The sequence below is a fragment of the Dasypus novemcinctus genome, chromosome 3 (assembly GCF_030445035.2).
Source record: "Dasypus novemcinctus isolate mDasNov1 chromosome 3, mDasNov1.1.hap2, whole genome shotgun sequence".
In the NCBI taxonomy this organism is placed as follows: Eukaryota; Metazoa; Chordata; class Mammalia; order Cingulata; family Dasypodidae; genus Dasypus; species Dasypus novemcinctus.
The window spans coordinates 131723089-131744978 of NC_080675.1; the positions used below are offsets into that span (position 1 = coordinate 131723089).

General features: G+C 41.0%; 1 protein-coding gene across 3 annotated transcripts in view; it reads left to right on the forward strand.

The window, feature by feature from the left end:
• The window catches only part of AQP9 (aquaporin 9), a 47109-nt gene extending 26886 nt beyond the window's left edge, over positions 1-20223 (forward strand). For 2 of the 3 annotated variants that reach the window (XM_004452884.3, XM_058294266.2), the window contains exons 2-6: positions 4979-5105; positions 9750-9887; positions 11210-11328; positions 13941-14158; positions 18347-20223. In XM_004452884.3, the coding sequence (XP_004452941.1) occupies positions 4979-5105; positions 9750-9887; positions 11210-11328; positions 13941-14158; positions 18347-18521 (777 nt within the window). In that variant the 3' untranslated portion in view covers positions 18522-20223. Of the gene's footprint in view, positions 1-4978; positions 5106-9749; positions 9888-11209; positions 11329-13940; positions 14159-14939; positions 15112-18346 lie in introns of those variants that run through there. The other variant, XM_004452885.4, reaches the window with a different exon arrangement.
• Positions 20224-21890: the final 1667 nt, after the last annotated feature.

Here is a 21890-nt window from a genome sequence, read left to right on the forward strand (position 1 = left end):
AAAAGACAGTTTTCTTGATTTGAAAGAAGAAAGTACACAGGGTATGCAAAAAACCAGAGTGAGTATCAGTGGCAATTTGAGATTATTTTATGAATCCCCAAAAGAGAAAGATTATGTTTATAAATGAATTTATTCCACTGGGCGTGATACCCTTTGATTGTGTTAAATTCAGTTGTGGTGTCTTTGATTAGATTACCTGTTGTGATTGATTTAGGGCTTTTGATTTAACTGTGTCAGTGTACTTGACTCAGATTGAGTCCCTGCCCCCTTGCTGGGTCTGATAAGAATGAACACTCACAGAGACAGACACAGGAAGAGAGAGCTCTGTCATTTTTGAACCTGGCATGTGACAGAAAGGAGAGGCTTAAACAGCTCCAGGGAGAGATGAGCCATTTTGCCTGATAGCTTATAGCAGAGATTGGGAAGAGGGCAGCCCAGCAGAGCCTGATATAGGAGTCCCTGAAAGAAACAAGCCCTCTGCCAGGAGAGAGAAGACCGCAGGATCACTTACACATGAAGCCTCAAGAGGCTGGGCCCACAGAGCTCGAGAGGAAAAGGTGAACCTGAAAGGGAAGGCAGAGACCAGCCAGAGATGGCAGCCATCTTGCTTCAACACATGGCAACTAACTTTGGTGAGAAAATACCTCTTATGGTGCCTTGAGGTAGACTTTTTACAGCCTTGGAACTGTAAGCTGTTACCCCAAATAAACTCCCTTTATAAAAACTGACAGATTTCTGGTACTTTGCATCAGTATCCCTTTGGCAGACTAATATAGTGACCAATTCCTTAGCAACCAGACCATGATACACCAGAATATCCAAGACCTGTTTTCCTGGTGCTGTGAATACAGGTAGGGCATTTTACTTATATAACTGAGCTGAAACCTTGTGTATAGCAATTTCTGATGAGGATAATGGAAGCCCTTACGTTGTTCATCTCCCCTCTGTTTCCTTTCACAGAATCAAATATCCTCCCTAGAAAAGGACAAAAAGCAATTTCAGATCTAGAGTGGAAGAGATGTTATTAACCCTAGTGAAACTGGACAGAGCAGAGGTCTCCCTCATCCACTAGAGCCATTTAAAGCTCTTATGTCCCTTCTAAACTAGCTTGAGTGCATGTGCATCAGAACTGTAAGAGAGGGATGACATTTGGAAAGTAGTAATAGATCAGGACTGGTCTCTGGTAAGTCTCTTCTCATTCCCAGTTTTCTAAATTATATCATGTCAGCTGTTAGTAATGTTTTTTTCCTCTTTTCAGAAGATGCTACCAAAATTCTAGTTAGCTTGAAATCTGTGCCTGGAGTATTTAATTGGCTTTAAATTAAAAAGAAAGATGACAAAGTGGTTTTAATTTTGGCAGTTATTATAATAGGGATTCTACAAAACTTAATGTGAAATTAGTAGGTTATGAAATGGTCCCAGGGGATTTCTTGATGAGGTAAAAAGGAATATGTTACTACTGCAACTTTATTTAAAATTCAACATAGGATATAGCGCCAAGTCTATAATTAAACTCAAAGTCTGCCCTGTGGATGTGACGTGTAGACCAGTGCTTCTCTCCAGATGTCAAACTCTCCTACTTCTTCCTACTGTTTAGCAGTTAGAAGTAGGACAAGTCAATCAATCTTAGAATTGGGGACTGGAAGGGACCTTAAAGATCATCTAAAAAAAAAAAAAAAGATCATCTAGGTAATTTTTCTGCCTTCTGGGAGGAGTAAATAGAAATCATTTTATATGTATTAAATCTCCCTTGTTTGTAAGCTATATATCTCTGAAGGACTTCACAAATGTGCCCCAGAGAGCTATTTATTATTCATCACTCTCAGGAAATTGTTTAGGTGCAAACTCTCATATTTCATTTTAAGACTTCCCTTTAGTTCATCCCATTATGAAAATACTCAATATCTAGTTATATCTTCTTGAAAAGAAGCCTTCACATTCTTAGTCTTTTCTCTTTAGATATACTTACTTCTAAAACCTATCCTCATGACTATGCTTGTGAGCTGATAAACCTAAAATAAGAACAAGGCCTAGAGCAGCATTGTGCCTGGGAATTTCCTCCTGTCAGCCTTCATGTTACTCAAATGTGTCCAGTCTCGAAGCCAAACTCAGCATGTAAATGCAATGCCTTCCCCCCAGCATGGGACATGACACCCGGGGATGTGCCTCCCTGGCACCGAGGGACCATTATCAACTACCAACTGATGATGCAACTGGAAAATGACCTTATATGGAAGGTTCAATGCAGATCAGCAGAATATCCCTGTCTACATAAAATAACATGACTTTAAAATGCTGTTTGACCTAATGTAAGGGGGAAATGGAAAGGAGAAATGAGTTTATATGGCTACGAGTCTCTAAAAAAGAGTCTGGAGGCTGTCAGAAGGATTGCCCTTATGCACAACTGAGCAGAGTCTGAGAGACAGATAAAGCAGATACAACCCCCAGGTATTGGTTCCTTTGAGGGCTAAAGAGACCCATGGGAGTTATGGTTATGGCAGATGGGGTTAACTACCAGGTCAGATGGCCCCTCTTTGGAACTGGTGTTTATGTGTGATGAACCTGGACTCAGATGGGATCTCTCTTCATAAGACTTTCATGCTAATGTGCTGGTGTTGCAGTTAGTGTTGGGGTTTAAGATATATTTAGGGGATTTGAATCTCTGGACTGACAATGTGATAGCCAGGTCCTGAGCCTCAACAGACTCCAGCACCTACAATCCGATTTATTGGACTCACCACACTCAGCTAAGATGGAGTTGAAGAAGGACAACCACCACACCATGGAGCCTAGAGTGATTACAACTGAAAGTGGGAGGATTGCATCCAGCATCCATGTGGAATCTGAGCCTCCTCTTGACATAGAGGTGCAATGGACACAACCAATCCAATGTCCACAGAGAAAAGGTGGCATTGGAGTGGGAAAAGTGGACATGGTGGCTGATGGGTATGGGGAAAGGAAGGAAGAGATGAGAGGTGGAGGCGTCTTTGGGACATGGAGCTGCCCTGGATGGTGCTTCAGGGGCAATCACCGGACATTGTAAATCCTCACAGGGTCCACTGGATGGAATGGGGGAGAGTGTGGGCCATGGTGTGGACCGTTGACCAGGGGGTGCGGGGGTGCCCAGAGATGTACTTGCCAAATGCAATGGATGTGTCATGATGATGGGAGGGAGTGTTGCTGGGGGAGGAGAGGTGGGGTGGTGGTGGTGGAGTTGAATGGGACCTCATATATATATATTTTTTAATGTAATATTATTACAAAGTCAATAAAAAAAAATCAGGCAGTGAACAGAAAAAAAAATTAAAAATAAAAATAAATAAAAATAAATAAAACCTATCCTCGTAGGCCTTATTTTCCTGGCATTAAATAATGTTTATTACTGATGCTGAGCCCCCTCCCAAGTTAGTTGCTCTTTTTCAGTTAGTCTACACTGGACTCTCTATTCTAGAAAAAATTGGCCAGTTCTAAAGATCAATGACCTAATGGTTCCTTCAGGCTCAGAACTTATACCTTCAGACCCACAATGCCTTTTTAAACCACAGTAAAAATGGCTGGCGGCCATTTCCTAGCTCACTGGAACTAACCAACTTGCACATGACTGTTCCTATCTAACTTCATGTGACTGTTACATCTTTTATCTAAAGGGCTTTATTCTTCCCAATCATTGTCTCTTACCAAGTGTTTCTTTAAATGGACCATCATTAAATGGTTTGTAACTAGTTGTTCTATAAATATGAGGGATCCATTTTTTTAAAAATTAGTAAATACATGGCGATAAAGCTAAGCAATGGAAAGTTTTCCTCCCACACCTGTCTGGTTTCCTTCATAGGGCTCACCCATGTTTCCTGCTGCTTGTGTATCAGTAGAGAGAGCTCATGCATATAAAAGGAAACTATAGAATGACTTTTTATTACAATTGGCATATATTTTGTATGACAGTATAATTTATATTTAACAAAATACCTTGGGAGTCATTCCTTCTTGGAACACACAGATCTCCCTCATTCTATTTTAAGGCTGCATATTATTCCATTGAATGATGTACCATAATATATTTATTCTAGATCATTCTGAATATTGATTCCATCCTCAAAAATATCCTCTACCAGCTGAAAATTATCAGAGACTCACTAACATACTTCACCTTCATTGTACAACTGTTTGCAGAGTGATTAATATGAGCATATAGTTCTGTGCTTGGTGTAGTAGGAAATACAAAAAGTTTAGCAGCCTCAGCTCTCTAAGAATCTATACCCTCATCAAAGAGAAAAGGCATGTGGATAAGGGTTTCTGATTTCCAATTTTATCCCCCAACAGTTTTCCTTCGTTTTCCTGCATGTCAGATACTCTTTCTAATACATGGTACAAATGGACTTCTGTTGTTGAATGTACATAAAATTGTTTGTGCACCTGATCAACTTATACATAGTGGGAGCCTCTGGAGCCTAGTTTTCAAACTCAGATGCCTATAGGGGCAGAAAGGTGACCCAAATGGGTGAAGTTAAATGAGCCCACTGAGAGAGCATTTGCTCTTTTTGAAGAGGGACAGCCACCTGCTGCTCTGCTCCAGGAGACTCCAGAAGATAATAATCTTCTGATTATTTAAAATATATCTCAATAATAAAAGGTACATGGCACTTCTGTATTATTTCTTACAACCACATGCAATCCTACAAACTTCGATTTTTAAAAAATTCAGAGTCCTGTATTGTTGTGTGAAATTACCTGATTTATAAATGTAGGCAAATTTTTAAAACTGTGCCAAGCCGACAAAAAGCATCTGTAAGCCAGATTCAGCATCAAGGCCACCATTTTGTTATTCGTTCATCAATAGATTTTAGGATTTGATTAGTAAGAAGCCTGAGGTCACCCACATTCATGAGTTTGCTTGAAAAACTGTCCTTGCTGCTGTAAATTTCAGTTGCCTTTGACTATAGTCAGCCTGCTTACTTGCTGAGCTTTCCTCTCATTCCAGGTGCTTGGATGTGGTTCTGTTGCCCAAGCCATCCTCAGTCGAGGGCATTTTGGTGGGATCATCACTGTCAATGTTGGATTTGCTATGGCGGTCACAATGGCCATTTATGTGAGTGGAGGTGTCTCTGGTGAGTAAAAGAAATAATAACGGCTACTATTAACTCAACCACTCCAATGAGCTAGCATGGTACTAAGAGCGCCACGTACCTTAATTTATTTAATTCTCAACAACCCTATGAGAATGAGAATATAATCTTTTTTACAGATGATAAATTTAAAGGATCAGGAAATGGTAAGACTTGTTCAAAGGCAACATTTAGTGAGAGACAGAGACGGGATTTAGAAGTCAGAACTGACCAGTTCCTAAATCTGGCCACTGCATCATATTCTCCATCAGGCAATGCTTGTCTTTTACTTGCTTATCTCATGCTTAAAACCATTTCCCAACTACCCCATGAATAGCTCAATGAAGATCAGTTCAACAGAGTCAAGTCTCTCGACCTTTAGCTTCAGCAATCACAGGATCTACATCTCTGCACTTCTGCTTTCCCACAAGTGCAGGTCTGATTCAGAAAGTCTCATCCTGATTCAGCTCTAAGAAGAAGGCTGGTTAGAAGCTGCTCTCAAGGTGGTGAGAAGCAAAATGAATTTAGTGCAGTCTAAGAAGCTAGGAAGGGACTGTGGAAATGATCCAATGACCAACGGCACTCTGAATCTTTCAGCAGCGTGGTCTGGGTTCTCAGAGCCCTGAGGCAAGACCGCCAGTGGCAGGGAACAGAGCCACCACCTCCAGCTTGGCACTGCATTAGGTATTTTACATACTTCATCTCCTTTTACTTTTACAAGCATCAAGGCGGGTATTACTGTCTCCATTTATAGAGAAAACTGGACCTTAGGGGAATTAAGTCAATTGCCAGAAATCCTACAGCCGATAAAGAGGCAGAGCAAATATTGGACGTAGGTCTAAATGACAGTGAAATGCGTGTCCCCATTATTACACAATGTTTCCAGTGGTCTACGACAGGAAGGTCATTACAGGCAGGAGCTTTGGGCAGTGACCCTGCCAGGGGATCCTGTAGTTAAGCCAGGGGGTCTGGTGACAAATGCTGCCTTTGGAGCACTGAAGACTTCCTTAGACTCCCTGGAGCCTTCTTGGGCTGGGCACATGGAATGGATATTTGCTGGCTGGTGCACTTTCCACAGGTCAGACTCAGATCCTAGGACAGTTTAGGTTACACGGATCCCTGGATATATGATTTGCTTTGCATGAGCAGTGTTTCTGCTCAACCATATTCAGTCCTTTGCTGAGATCTGAGCACCACACTGCTCACCATCAGGCAAACTGTCAGTAAGGCATAACGATAACCAGGGACTGCCCTGAATGTGCCAAGGTTTAATTAGAGTGCAGACCTTGAGGCCAGACACAGAACACTCTTAGCTTAAAACAAGCAGGCAGGATGCTTGGTCATTACCCCCTATCAACCCCCACACCTTTACACAATTGTGATTTCTATCAACCATGCAATATAAATGTAGATGTATTTCCAACTACTTATTTTAGGTGTGGATATGGCTTGAGAGTATTTCTCCTGCATAGCACCCTGAACTGCACACTATAAAATGTTTACTCTAGGATAAATTGGTCCCAGGCCTTACCAATGTAGCTAATACTCTTCCTGTCAGTTTGTAGCTGTTGATATACTTGGGGGATTCTTGCAATGAATGTAGGAGGAAAGAGGGCCGGGAGCTGTAGGAAAGAGAAGAGGTGGTGAGGGGATGGCATGGAGTCTTCCCATCTGGTCCCTGGACTGGGTTGAAGCCCCTGTGGTTAGAGGGGAGGAGACCAGAAGCCCAACCAAATTGTTTACAAGAGCCTGTGAGGCCCAAATGGGAGATAAATGGTGACATTGTGTTGAAAAAGGAGCCCTTGTCTCCGCATCTGCTTGTAACCTAGAGCAGGTGATGAGGAGTGGGGGCTCTGGGAACACGCAGAGGCCACCCCACCAGCCCAGGCCTCCGTACCCTCAGCTGCAGGAACAGGAAAGGAAGGGGCTTTGTGTCTAGGAAGGCCAATCTCACCATGCCCGCGTTTATGGGCACATGTCAGGCCCTTTTTAAAGATCCCAAAAATAACCAATGTGGACTCTGTGTAAACATATGCTCCTACTTTGTGGTCACAGGCTGGTGAGAAGAGCTGACATTATGTTTTTAAATAAAAGCCATCACCTTACAGCAAAGTTATTATGCCCTGCTTCCTTGAGAATGTGCCAAATCCAGCAATCAGAATTCAGAGCACCCTAAAAATGCGGCCATCTCACACAGTGTTTATGCTGCCTACTTGTACCTACAATTTCGGTAGCTGTTGTCACTGTCACCCTTTATAAGTAAAAAAAAAAATTCACTGAAAGAGTAAAATACCCGTGCTTAATGTTAACTCAAATAATAAGGTTATCTCTATCACAGCATTGTCTATAGGTGCAGGGAAAGCTTGAAAGGGATCACCCTGTTCAGAGGAGACTTTCATCTAGCGCCTCCTGAGCACCAGCTGCACCTCCGAGCGTCACAACCGCCTTGGCAGAGCCAAGCTCTGAGTGCAGGACTCTCTGACTCTAATGCTCATGTTCTTTCCACTACACTGCTCTGCTTTGCGCTTCTGGTAAGCCAGGGTTGGCCACTCAGCTCTGCAGGGAGCAATTTCTAGTAGCCACTTGGCCCCCAGCCAAAGAGATCCGAGCCACTGGTCTAATTTCCTTTCTGACCTCTTCTGCCACCTCTCTATCTGTTTTTGTCATTGCTTTGCAAAATTCCCTTCCTCCCAGACATACTCTTGCTGATCCCCAAATGACTTTCCCTCTCCCTAGATCTCTATAGTCTGAGCAATCTGAAGGTCTGATTATTTGTTTTGTCAACATTCATATCTCAAATACCTACTAAGTGTCTGACATTGCTTGAGGTACAAGGTAAATAATAATTCCTGCTTCATGAGGGCCTAAAAAACTTAAAACCTAGTGGTGGGGAATTTTTCAGGAAAAGGTGCTTGTTAAACAAATAAATAAATCCCTCATTAGTGGAATCACCTGCTTTTTATCTGAGGGGATTTCTTATGGCTCCCTGTCCTTCCACACTGGTACCTCCAGTCAGGCATCCACCTGGAAGTGTGGCTGGGTGGGAGCCACTCTCCATTGGTCTCTGGGAGAAAAGGAACAGGACTGGCATCTGGAACTTTCCACCACCCTATATGTTTCTCTCTCCCAATTTTTGTGTTCAGTTGTGCCAGTAAGCTGTCCTTTTCCTGGTCTGCAGAATTGTGGCTCTCTTGCATTTAAAAACAAAACAGTTGAAGTGTGTGTAAGGCCTTGGGAAATCACCTGTGTTTTGCTATATTGGGATCTTCTTGATCATATTAGCTCCTGAGTGGCAGAGGCAGGTGAAGAGAGGACATTTGTAGCACAACCAGCCAAAATCCCCTGAAAGCACGCTTTGGTATGACAAGTCAGGAAAAACACAGCTTTCCCCATGGGGGAAACAAGCTCTTCTGTGGGTTCTGCGGGAGGTTCAAATGAAGCAGTATCATCATCACTTTTTTGTTAAAAACTATGGCCACAACTTAAAGGTCCACATTTCAATGGGTCACATCATCAGTGATTTCAATTCTCCCTTCACACAAAATAATATCTGGATTTCTCAGTGAACATCCTTCTTCCTTAAGACCATGAGCCCCATATGCTTGACGATGATTTTTGAAATTCTTTTTCCTGCCCAGTGAGGCAGAGAAGTCATTATAAAAATGGTGAATAAAGACTGGAAAAGGCATGCCATGGAATATAGATTCTCAAGTTCAGATACACCTAGGTTTAAATCCTGGTTCTGTCGCTTTGTAACCGTGTGGCCTTAAGAAAATTACTTCATTTCTGTACCTCAGTTTCCTCATCTATTAAGTGGAGTAGTATCTATCTGGTTGGGTTCTTAAAAGTATTAAATATATGCAAACCTTATGATAGAGTCTGTCAATAAATGTTGCTTTTGTTGATGATGATGACGATGTCGTTCTCATTAGCAAAGCCATCTGGGGAGGTTGGTGAACTTCCACAAAGCAAGACTTCTATCTGATCTTGTGGCTAGATGAGAATCAAGGAGATTGATTTCTCTAGCTATAGTTTGGGTTGTAGTGGGGGAAGCATTGCTACATTTCTGTGTGTGTGAGAGAAATGCATTGTTTATGAAAGGAATTGAGAAGAATCCACTCAGATGATCACCTCAAAATGACCTTAGTCTCTTACTTCAGTAACAGACATCCCACATCAGCTAATCAGATGGTTCATTGTCCCCTTAAAGAGACACATCTTTTCAGTCCCAACATTGTCAGATATGGGCTAGGGAATTGCTAAATACAGATTTAAACCTTATAAGTATGCTGACATTTTTTTAAAAAATACTGAAGTTAACAGTTTACATTAGTCTCTTTGAGGTCTTATAGATAGGTAAACCCTATCAAAAATGAGCCAGATGAGGAAAGTTTCCTTCTATCTCTGGCTCTTTTTTCAGAAAGCTAAACTTCCTAAGCAGTGTCTAATAATAACATGAGGATTATTAGCAACACACACACAAACACACAACACTTACACATATACACAGAAGCTCCTTTGTCCTTCCATACATTCTTTACCTAAAAGATTGAGTTCTGCAGGGGGTCTCCAGATAAGATTTTCTTCATAATTCTTCTATTTCCTGGCCTGCCCTCTGATATCTCAATCATTTTCTCTTCCTTGCAGGTGGCCACATTAACCCAGCTGTGTCTTTTGCAATGTGTCTGTTTGGACGGATGAAATGGTTCAAATTGCCTTTTTATATGGGGGCTCAGTTCTTGGGCGCTTTTGCAGGAGCTGCTACCCTCTTTGGCATTTACTACGGTGAGCAAGCCCCTGAGTTGGAAGGATAGAGAGAGCTGGGCAAAATAATTCAGATTTGCTTGGCAGGAAGAAGTAGATAGGCAAGAACAGGAAGCTTTCTACAATTGACAGTAAGTTCCAAGAGTTCTAAGTTCTAAGATAACGGGTCCAACACTATCAGTAAGGCAAATTCATGAAGCCTCTTAGTAAAAATGTTTGCATCTTAAATGTAGTGCTGATCTTAAAGGAAGCTATCTTCAGGCCATCTAAACTAAAATTGTGAACGTGCACAAATAAGCAATAGGCCAGTGACCTTTCACTGCTTTCTCAGTTGGGCTGCGATAGGAAGAGTTCACTGGAGGCAAATACTGAAAGTTAAGTATTTAGAGAAGGAATTTGAAAGTCACAGAAGGGACACAGCAGAGAAGTGGGTTGGATGGGAACCTCTTCCCCTTTCTGTTGAAGGGCCAGAACTGCAGTTCCGCAACAGTCCTGGGGCAAAATGCTGCTCTGGTCATTGAACACCAAGACTTTGGTTCTGACTGTGTCTGTAACTAGTGACTTAAATAAGTCATTTGACGCACTTGACCTCAATGAATTCTTGGGGTTCCTTGAAATCAATTCTAAAGCAGTTCCTTTTATCTGATCCAAGGTTAAGTCTCAATACATTTTGACTCTCAAACTGAAATCCTTAGGATCTAGAATGTTTGAACCATGCCTTGGAGAAATAGACTACAGGAAGGGATTATTACCCACAGAATGCCTCTCTGAGAGTTAAAGTCTAAGAGGACTAAAGGGAAATTTGAGACAAGACTAGAAATTCAAAGAGCAGCTGTTCTGGCAAGAGAAGCCTGGGGAGACCTCTGACTGTGCTGGTGTCTTCATCACTCTTACTTAAAGGGCATCTTTACTATACCACAGCACTCTCAAATTCTGGAGAGGTATTAGAGGTTGCTAAGAACTTTCTGGGAATTATGAATTCTACCTAAATCAGGTCCATGCCCTACTTTAGCTTAAGGTAAATCTTGAAATTTCCAAATAATCCCCCAAAAAGGAAATTGGTTCCCAGGACTTACTGGCTAAAACTGTGGTCCAAGTTTGGAATGGACCATCAAGGGCTCCCAGTGTTTTCTTCCTTTGACCTTCCTCAGGCTCAGCCCTAGGATTACTCTGGGCAGCTCTAAAACGACCGTATTCAAAGTGGAGAGGGGCAAAGGATATAGATATGCCAAAGTGCACCTGAGTGTTGGAAGGCAGTTGCTTAGTTCAAGGCCTCCAAGGGACCTCCCCTCCTTCACCTTGGCCCGGAGAACACTAATGCACAACAGCCCTGTCTTCCATAGATGGACTTATGTCCTTTGCTGGTGGAAAATTGCTCATCGTGGGAGAAAATGCAACAGCACACATTTTCGCAACATACCCAGCCCCATATCTGTCTCTGACGAATGCATTTGCAGACCAAGTAAGTGTGGATGCAACACAAACCTGACTTTGGTTATAAAAAAAAAAAAAACATGATCTAACAAGTGGAATGCAAAGGCGCATTATATGCATAACCCAAGCTCTAAATGTGGAGGCCTCAAGGAAAGAAACTTCTGTCTAAAAGGAAGACATTTTCAGAAACTGTGATGGGCTAAATACAGACGCTGTTGACCCCCGGTCAACTCCCTGTATTTTCAGGCCTTTTTGAGAATGTGAGGAGTGAAGCCCCCTGTACTCCCTCCCTCTCTACAGAGTCCTGAAGCAATGTGCTCCTCCTTCTTATGGAATCACTTCCCTTCTCCTGAGAGTCAGCTGTCCACAGTAGGCATCTCTACCACAAGCATACCTCCCTCAGGATTCTGTAGTGTGCTGGAAGGAAGAGCATTTCAGCCCTGTCTCTTACCATGGTTCTGATCTTGGGCCAGTTACTCAGAAACTTTTGAAGCTCCAGTTTAGTCTTCTGATAAATGACATCAATTATACCAACCTCAGGGAACCGTCATGACAATAAAACCTCTGGCACATCGTGGGCAGTCAACAAATACTGATTTTTCTACCCTTGACCCTCTCTACTTGCCTCGCTCCACTAGTTTTGGTCTTCTGATGGAATCTTGTAGAATTTCACATATTCTCCCAATTCCTATCCTCAAGACATTTCACCAAGTGTCTTGTTCACAAGGAAGTTTGCTTGGTCTCCTGATGAGTGATGGTCCAACCTCATTGAGGGTTTTCCATATCTTGGCCAATGATTATTTATGTATCTCTTTTAAGTTTTCTTTTTTTGTGCATCCTTATCTCAAAGTGAGTTACCAGTTTCTCTAAGGACCATGATTTTTAAGCTAGTTATTATATTGCTAAGTAGAAAAAAATGAATATTAGAAAACCCTCATGCTCCAATCATTAAGAATTCCTGAGGTCTCTCTGTATTCCTTGGGCTTGGGGGGACAGGTTAGAAAAATGCCAGTTATCCATCAGTTGACAGAACCCTTGGCCACCATGACTATATTTCTGGATCATCCTATCTCAAGATTACTGCATTGTATTACTTCTAAATATTGTTCAGGCATATATAAGAATTCAGTTAATAAGCAGTCATTCATTGGTCATAAATATTTATTGAGCACCTTTTGGGCCAGGTACTTCTTGCTGTTACTTCTTCAAGGAGCTCAGAGTCTAGAACTCAATCTTACAAGTAAAACAGATTGTTTTCTTACAGGGTGATAAGGATGGTGATAGAAGTAAGATCAGAATGCAGCCGAGGCCAGAGGAGAGAGCTTCTACTCTGCTTGGGAGAGTGTGGAAAGGCACTCTTTGGAGAACATGGCTCTTTGAATACAAGTTCTTTTAATATTATTATTTTGGAAATCCAATGAAATGATAGAGAACTCTAATTCTAAAACCAATTGCCTGGTTCTCACCCTGACTTTTCTGCTTATGTGCTGTATGCCTTTGGGTACATTTCTTAACCTCTTCTACCAGTTTTCTTCATCTTTAAGTTGGAAATAATAATAGGACTTATTTCATAGGGTCATTTTGAAGTTTTAATGGGACAAAACACATACTTTTCAGTAAATTGTAGCCATTACTTGACTATTAGAGTAAAATAATTGTTTGGAAAGTTTAGAAAATGGAAAATGGGAGGAAAACCCATCTATAAGCCACCACCCCAGAATATACCTATCATTTTTGTATATTCTCTGACATTTTTCTTTTACATGCTTTTAAATATAAAACAAAACACACATAATTGTATATAGTTTTTCATTAAATAGCAAGACATTTTAAATGTTACCACATAGTGTTTATATTTATTGTTTTCAAGAGATATATAGTAATTATAAAATAGACTCTTCATAAAACAGTTAGCTCTTTCCTGATTGATGAATACTTAGGTGGCTTTCAGTTTGTTTATTTGTTTTTTTGTACTGTAAATAATGTTTAAGGAAGCAGATTTGTCTTATTATTTGTCCATGTTTTAGATTATTTCCATGGTCTAGCTCTCAAATACCCAACTGGGTCAAAATGTATGAATATCTTTAAGGTTTTTTAAAAAGTGCATATCGTTACATTACCTTTCAAAATATAGTACCTCTTTAATTCCCCCGAGGAAAGCCTGAGATAAGTGATATCATTTTCCTTACATTTGGTATTATTTGCATTTCTTTCATTACTAGTGAGTTTTCCCCACTTATTTGTTTCTTAATTCTATTTTTTCTTTTCCGAATTTTCTATTTGTCTCCTTTGCTCTTTTATCGACTGACCTCTCATGTTGTTTTTCTCACCAATTTTTAACTTGTTAAAAATTTTTCCAGCCTGCAGCTTGCCTTCCTATTTAACTGGATGGTAGCTTAGCAGGATAGTGAAGTAATTAAGATAAGAGTGTGTGGATTCCAACTCTATGGGTCCAAACCTATTTACTACTAAGTGTGTGACCTTGGGAATGAAATTAGCACCTACTTCTAGGATTGCAGTGATAAGTCTAGTGCATTCACTCAGTATATGTGAGTTGTTACTAGATTTGTTTTTAGTGATTTTTGAGGAGGGCAAGTAAGCAGAATACAAGCAAAATCATGACATTTTCTCCCTCTCCAGGTAGTGGCCACCATGTTCCTTCTGCTGGTTGTCTTTGCCATTTTTGACTCCAGAAACTTGGGAGTCCCCAGAGGTCTAGAGCCCATTGTTGTCGGCCTCCTGATTGTTGTCATTTCATGCTCTTTGGGACTGAACAGTGGTTGTGCCATGAATCCAGCTCGAGACCTGAGTCCCAGACTGTTCACTGCTTTGGCAGGATGGGGGTTTGGGGTCTTCACGTAAGTAACAATGGTGGGGAAGGGAGAAAAGAATTCAGGTTGTTCCTTATTGGGGAGGGTTGTGCTTTGACTTGGAGATCTAGGAGAGTCCAAATGAGTGGAACATTTCACTATGTTTTGTGGTGCGTGTGTGTGTGTGTGTAAGAGAGAGTGAGTGAAAGATGGAAGAGAGAGGAGAGAGAGAGAGGGAAGGAGACGGCTGGTACCAGGCTAATAGAGGACTGTCCCATATAACAATAATAACAATCCTTTCACTGGTATATGACTTTGTGGGAATATTCTGGTTATATAATTTGTCTACACATTGACTTTATGACAAAATTGGCACTAGAATTCACATCTTCTGATATGACTACAAGGCTCTTTCTATTGAACCATTCTACCCATGTTTCATTCATTCATTCACGCAGTCAGTCATTCAACAGATGTTTTTTTCAATACAATGTATGCTGCAGGCACTGTGTTAGTCAAGGAAAATCCAAAATTGAATGAGACATTAGCTTTGAACATCCCCTGGTAACCCCTAAACAAAGAGCTGAGGGAGCACAGGTAAAGGAGTGATTAACTCTGCATGGGGAAGTCTGGAAAGTTATCACTGAAGATGTGAGAGCTGAGTTGGGTCTTGAGGGAGGAGTAAGAAATTCCTGACAGAACAAACATAAACAGCTGGACCCCATGCTGCCTACCTCCAAATGTGCTGAGGAAATATACAAACTCTTAGTCTGATTCTCTCAGGACAAATTTTCCCCACTAATTCCTGTCTACTTTTCTTCCCATAAAGTCACTGTGGCCCATCCTCATCCACTCATCATGACTCTCTGTGGGAAAAGAACTCGCTTTGGTTCATCAGGAAACAAGGCTGTAATATAAAGAAAGAGAAGGAGGAAAAATGTGTGTGAACAAATTTTAGCTTAATGTTTGCTGTGACAATAAAAGAGTTGAGTGTACCTAAATGCTGCCGTGTACATGTACTCATGTGCCTGTGATGACATTTAAATGATAGTTTTCAGTTGCCCTTTACCATTCAGATCACCACAACAAACATCCTTGAGAGCCTCTAGAGTGTAAGCAAGGTGAGGACTGGGAACTTGACAGCTTATTCACTGCTAGATCCACACACATGCAGAACAATACCTGGCACATATAAAGAACTTGATAAGAAGTTTTTAAATAAAAGAATGAATACATACTGTAGTCGGGCTTGTCCTAGGAGCTGAGGGATACAAAAAGAATTAAGCAACATTCCCTATCCTCAAGAATCAACAATGCAATAAATTTTCTAGGGCTGTGGTCCTCAATCAGAGGCAATTTTCACCCACACAGTACATTTGGCAATGTCTGAAGACTTTGTTGGATGGTAGTTCTTTTGGCATCTACTGCACAGAGGCCAGGGATGCTGGCAAACATCCCATAATGCACAACAAAATAATTATTTGGCCCAAAATGCCAATATTGCTGAGGTTGAGAAATGTTGTTCTAGAATGATCATCATTAGAACCTGGAAAGGCTGAATAAAATGTCCCAAACTATGTAGGATCTCTTATACTTTTCCAATGGAGCATCAAAATGTATGTCCCAAAAATCTCCTTATACCAGAAACCAGAGCTAGCCCATGAGCTTCCTTTAATCCCATCTCCCAGAGTCTTGTTCTAGGAGGCCACCACCCTAATCACCTTTATCAGCTTCATATAAACCCCTTAACAAGGATGCTCCATATGTTCTGGCCTTTCTCTGAAGCCACCTAGATGATTCATTCAGAGCCTTAAGAGTGAAGGTGGTTCCAAAAAGGTAGATATTCTGCCTTTGCTTTGTAAGAGTATGTAGGAGAACCCATATCTATTAGGAATGCTGGGGCCACCCAATGTTAAACTCTGACAACTAGGTCCCTCATTATCATCAGAGTCCTTTCTTTTTATGCATTCATTCAACTACATTATATTTTGTTCAAGGTCCCATGCTAATGCTGGTAAGGACCCAGCTGTTGCCCTTCATTAGTTTATTTATGTTTTATTAAGAGGGGTTAACAATAGGCTCTTATACAACACTGAAGCTGTCAAGTGCCATTAAGAGGTTTGGCTAATTGGCTCCAGGAATTGAGAGAAAGTGGAACCAGATCTAATTCTGGGAATTATGGGGGTGGACATGAGGACATTTTTGTAGCATTTGGACATACTTAAATGTGAGAAGATGATATCTCAGGCAGAGAGAAGCTAGTGCACAAAGACAGACTGCTAAAATAACAAGTAGTCTAGTCAAACTGGAAGAGTACAAGAAGAAGTTTGGAAAGGGAAGTTATTAGATCATGGAGGACCTGAACTCCCTGAATGAAAAGTTTGGGATATATTATGTAGGTTGTAGGGAGCAGCAAAGGATTTAGAACAGAAGTTTGACATGTTTAGAGTTTCATGTTAGCAAAATTAATCTGGCATCACTGCATGGTATAAATTCAAAGAGGAAAGAGTAGAGGAGTAGAAAGCAACTAGAGAAGAGCTAGGCTAGGTTTAGAAAGTTCTCACACAAAATGTATTTTGAGGGATTTCAGGTCCCCAAATTGCCCCTAGAATGTCCTATCCTTTCAATGTTCTATATCAAAGCACCTTAGTAAATATCCTACCTTGGATCCACACCCAAGGTCCCCGAGAAAACCAGGATGGTCTTATCTTAGGTCCTCACTTGCCCCCATGTAGCAAGCAGTGAAGGATGAACAGGGGGTTGGTGTTCCAGGGAGCCCGGCTGACTCTTGAATTTCCCTTAAATATTAGGACAGACCCCATCAACATTCTCTCCACTAATTTACATTAAAGTGTGAATGACTTAATGAGTGAAGAATCTCAAGGGTACTGTTCATTTTTAAAATAACTGATACAAAGAAATGAATCCCTAAAAACAGTACTTTAGACAATTGGCACAAAGCTTTTCCTGACAGTCCCAATATCATGGTGTATAAATGTCCACTGCCCTGCGTGCATGTGAGATTGGTCCCAGGTAGGCAACCACACCTGAGCCCCTGCATTTGTGACTCGTGGCCCTGGCACCATGTTTCATCCCTTATAAAAAGAAGTTCAGCCAGAGAAAGGAGGGCACGTGTCCTGACAAGATACCTGTTAAACGACAGTAAGAGATGTGCTGTAAAATAGATGTGGAAGAAAGGAAATGATGGACCAAACAAGGCGACTTGTACTCACTTCATGTGCTGGCACCAAGATGAAGCTCCTAGTTCTCTTAAAGTCCCCCTCCGTTGACCTCGCAGAGAAAACTCCTAGATTTGGGGATTTGGGGAACAGAGGTGCAGCTTCCCTCTATGGTGCAGTAAGAGTGACACCTGCTGGCTGCTGAGTTCAATCTCGGTGCTCTTCTGTCAAGCCTGTGTTTATGATGGAAGATTCATGAGAAGGTTAGGATGATCTGGGAGGAAGGGACCCTGCAGGTGGTGATGCTCAGGGAGGAGGGTGACTTTCCTGAAGACCTGAGACAGTCCTGAGATTAGAACTAGGTGTCATGAAATCTAGGACAGGGCTCTTATTTTTTATTTCCTTTATTATCCTTCCAAACAACACTTGATATAAACAAAAGGCCACATGGAATGGATGTGTATATCTATAAAAGATCATGATAAAAAGAACACTGTCAACTCCTCACCTCTGTCTGTGTGTTCCTCCTGCTCTCCTGCATTATCCTGGCTTTGTGAACATCATTCCCCTGCTTTTAAAATATGTATCAAATATATGTAATCTTAAACATATAATGTATAGTCTCGCTGGCTTTGAGCACTAAGATTCCTTTCTACTGACTTATTTAAATGGATTTCTCCTCTCCAGAAGAAGATAATGACACTTCACTAAGCATTTTCCTTTCCTCTGAAATACAACTTTCATAGCATCATAGTATGTACTGACATTGAGGGTTTCTTGAGAGGAGAGAGAATCATGGCATGAAACCTTGTGGGAGAAATGGAAATAAATTCTTTAACATGGACTAAACCAGATGATGGGACAGATCATCTGAAATCAGGACTAAATGGAAAATCTAGGCTGATGATTGCCAAGCTGCAGCGAGTGCCCCTAACCTTAGTTCTTGTTGAGTTGAAAGGGGAGCCACGAGCGTGAGAGAGACTAGCTGGTTAGTAAAAAACTAGTAACACCAGGAGGAAGGCAAATCATGTATCACTGATTTCTTGTTTGATTTCAGAGCTGGAAATAACTTCTGGTGGATTCCTGTAATAGGCCCTTTGGTTGGTGCTGTCATTGGAGGCCTCATCTATGTTCTTGTCATTGAAATCCACCACCCACAACCTGATTCAGACTTCGAGAAAAAACAATCTGAGGACAAACTGGAGAAATATGAACTTAGTGTTATAATGTAGTGGTGTGCTCAGTTCTTCCTTTGCAATCAACTGAGCTGGTATTCTCTTCAAGAAAGATGACATTGTGTTTTTATAAAAAGGGGATAGAATCCACCTAAATGGAAAAGCATCCGAGTGAAGGTTGGAAACCACAGACTCTTTTCTCTACGAGTTGCCCCCTAGAATAGTACCGGTTGTCCACTGGAACAGCCTTCCCTCCTGCCCTGTTTACTTCGTCCTTGATGGGAATCCTTACTACAGCATAAGCACTAATAGCTCAGAACCTTGACCATGGAGTTAATTGGATGGTCTCAGCTGCCACTGAAGTCTTACTTTCAATATGTACAAAGATTATATTCTGAGTACCAACAAAAACCTAAATCAAAAGGCAAAACTGTGTTTCAGGTAATATCTACAAATTAGGGAGTTAATGGGTTAACGCTCTAGTTATCTTGCTTCCCTGTGTTTGTATAAATACTGATATTCTCCACACCAAGAGATGTAGGAAGGAGTGGCATGTAGGTGGAAAATAGAAAGGATACTGTGACATTCATAAACCTCGGGGCACAAGATAAATTTGGGAAACCAAATGGAATAGTTTAAAGAAATACTTCATCAGATTAATGCCTTATTCTTCTGTATTTAAAAGGGCATCAATTAACTTTCTAGTCTTTTGTATATAATAACTTAATATACATTCATAACCTCAGTCATGAAAAATACATCACTGTATTTTTAGCTCAAACGTTTTTTCCTAATTGTCCACTTAGGAGCAGACATTTGACAAGTTAAGTCAATGGCTGCACTCACCCATTATTCTACACATGCTCTAGAAATGAAGACAGATCCATTGGATCCTGGCCTAGAAGAATTCTGAGGATGAAAGGTCCATGGAGAGATAATATTACCTTATTTGGCTTTACAAATTATGAAGCACTTTCAAACATATTATCTAATTTAATCCTCATAATGACTATCTGAGGAATATACCATGTTGCCCATTTTTCAGATGAGGATAACAGAATCTCAGGGAAGTGAGTTCCTCAAGGTCAGGTAGAAAGTTGAACATTGTCCAAGGCATCCCTTTCTAGCTAAGAGCCTATGCCAGCCCTTCTTGCCTGGCCACATGAAATAGGGTTGGCTGCTGCATGTGATTCGGGAACATTCTGGACACAATGCTCCTGGATCCCCAGATGCAAAAACCCTTGTAGTGTGTTTTTATTCCCATTGTTATAAAGCAGTAACAAGGAAAGTAGGTTGTAATTTGTTAATATTTTTCATCTGCCAAAAATGTTCAGAAGGCATTCCTTCCTGGCCTAACCTTGGCTTTGCTAAGTCTAGATCTTCCTTTCATGCCCACTCCATACATTCCACTCAGGGATTTTCCTCTTGGGAAGTTTTTTAATTACTGTCACTTTGGTCAACAGAATCTCTGTGAGGTACAAATACCAGGACTTTGGACTAAACCACCTGGGAGCTATGGGCAATCGCTCTGCAAGTGATGCACCTTCAGTCATACTGTTAAAAAGCCTAGCATTCTAAGAAGCATCCAGTCTCCTATCTGCTTTTTGATGATAACAAATCAATGAAAAGCAGATGTCAAGTGTCCCAGATAGGCGTGTACTCTACAATCTATAGACGGAATTTTTTTCTTGCTTTGAAGATACTTCATGGATATTGCCTTTCAAAATAAAATTTTTGCTCTTTTGAGTTTTTACAAGCATTAAGACTGCTAAGTACACTTAATTCATAGGATGTCTACCCTATTTACAAATTAGAATCTCCTAGGGAGCTTTTAAAAATACAGTAATGCCCAGTTGGTCATTTGTAAATATCTAAGTGATTCTAATGTACATCCAGAATTGTTGGCTCAGTTGAATCACACAGGTCTAAGGTTTCTTTGAAAACCATATCTAGTGGTGGCCAGGAATTCCTGGTAGTATTGTCAGCATCTTGGGGTCCTCATGGATTAGAGCCGTGACTCTCAGCAGGGGGTATTTTTACTCCCCTCCCTTGGGGAGATATAGCAATGCCTGGAGACATTTGTGGTTGTCACTAGTTGGGGCCGGGGGGCGGGGGGAGGTTGGTGCTACTGGCATCTAGTGGCTAAAAGCCAGGGATGCTGCTTAGCATCCTGCAGTGCACAGGACAGTCACTGACAACAAAATTATCTGTCTCCATATGTCATTAGTGCCAAGGCTGAGAGGCTCTGGATTTGAGGCAAGGTGAAGAGATGAGTAAGAGAAGACATTGAAACCCTGTGCCTTGATTCAAGCTTTGCCAGGGACAGAGATGGCAAACAAACCAAGAACAGGTAGACTATCATTCTTAGAGGAACAAACAACCCAAAATTTGAGTTTTCAGATTGGATGTGGGGTCTACAGTCCATGCAGGTGCTCACTAAACACTACTTGATGATTAATGATTAGGATTATGAAGAGGAAATGTACACTTATGGAAATCATCCCTGAAGGTTTTTTTAAATGGAAAAATGTCCTCTTCCTCCAGGTGCTAATGCTCAAATTTCCTGCTAACTTACAAGTGGGTTTGCCTGTGTCAGGTCCTTATCCAAGAGGATATTTATGAGGTTGAATTATCTGTATTAGAATTCAAATACAGCCAACTAAACTAGTTTTTAAAGAAATCTTTTAGGAACTATAATTGTAAAGTCCTCCCTCCCCCCACCCCTTCAAGTGAAAAACTTGATAGAAGTTATCTTAATGCCCCAAATATAATTTTTCTTTGATTTCCCAACCAGTTGAGAACTCAGAGCATGTCAAAAGTTTTAGGACTTCTCTAAATAATAACAGTAACACTCAGAGTCCATTATTGAATAGGTTAAGTGGAGTGAAAATGCCACATTCAAAATTCCAATCCTTAAAATATACATTTCTATTCCCTTTAAACTTCTTTGGTGCACACACACACACACTCACACATATACGCAAACAGTTGTCGTATTTTAGGTATGTCCATGTTTAATAATATTGTCATGGAAAAAGAATTATGACTTTCAGTTACGTAGAATGGTTGATAAATTTTATTTTGCCACAGAACCTATTGTTTGGGTAAAATCTTATGTCATATTATGAATAAAGAGGGGTTGGGGATCAGGAGATTCATTCTGCTTGTGCTATCATCTTACCCCAGTGCAGCCCCCGAGGGGTCTCTGCAGAGAAATTGGGGAAAGATCTTCAGAACAGTGTAACAGTTCAAAAACCACCAACAAAGGAATAAGTTGCTAATGAGCATTTTTTTTTCTTTCTCCTCCTCCCCCCACCCTGCTGTTTTTGGGGTCTGTGTCCATTCACTGTGTGATCTTCTGTGCCTATTTCTTCGAGCCTCGGGACCTCCGTTGTGGAGAGAGGTTCCCTGTCACTTGCACCGTTC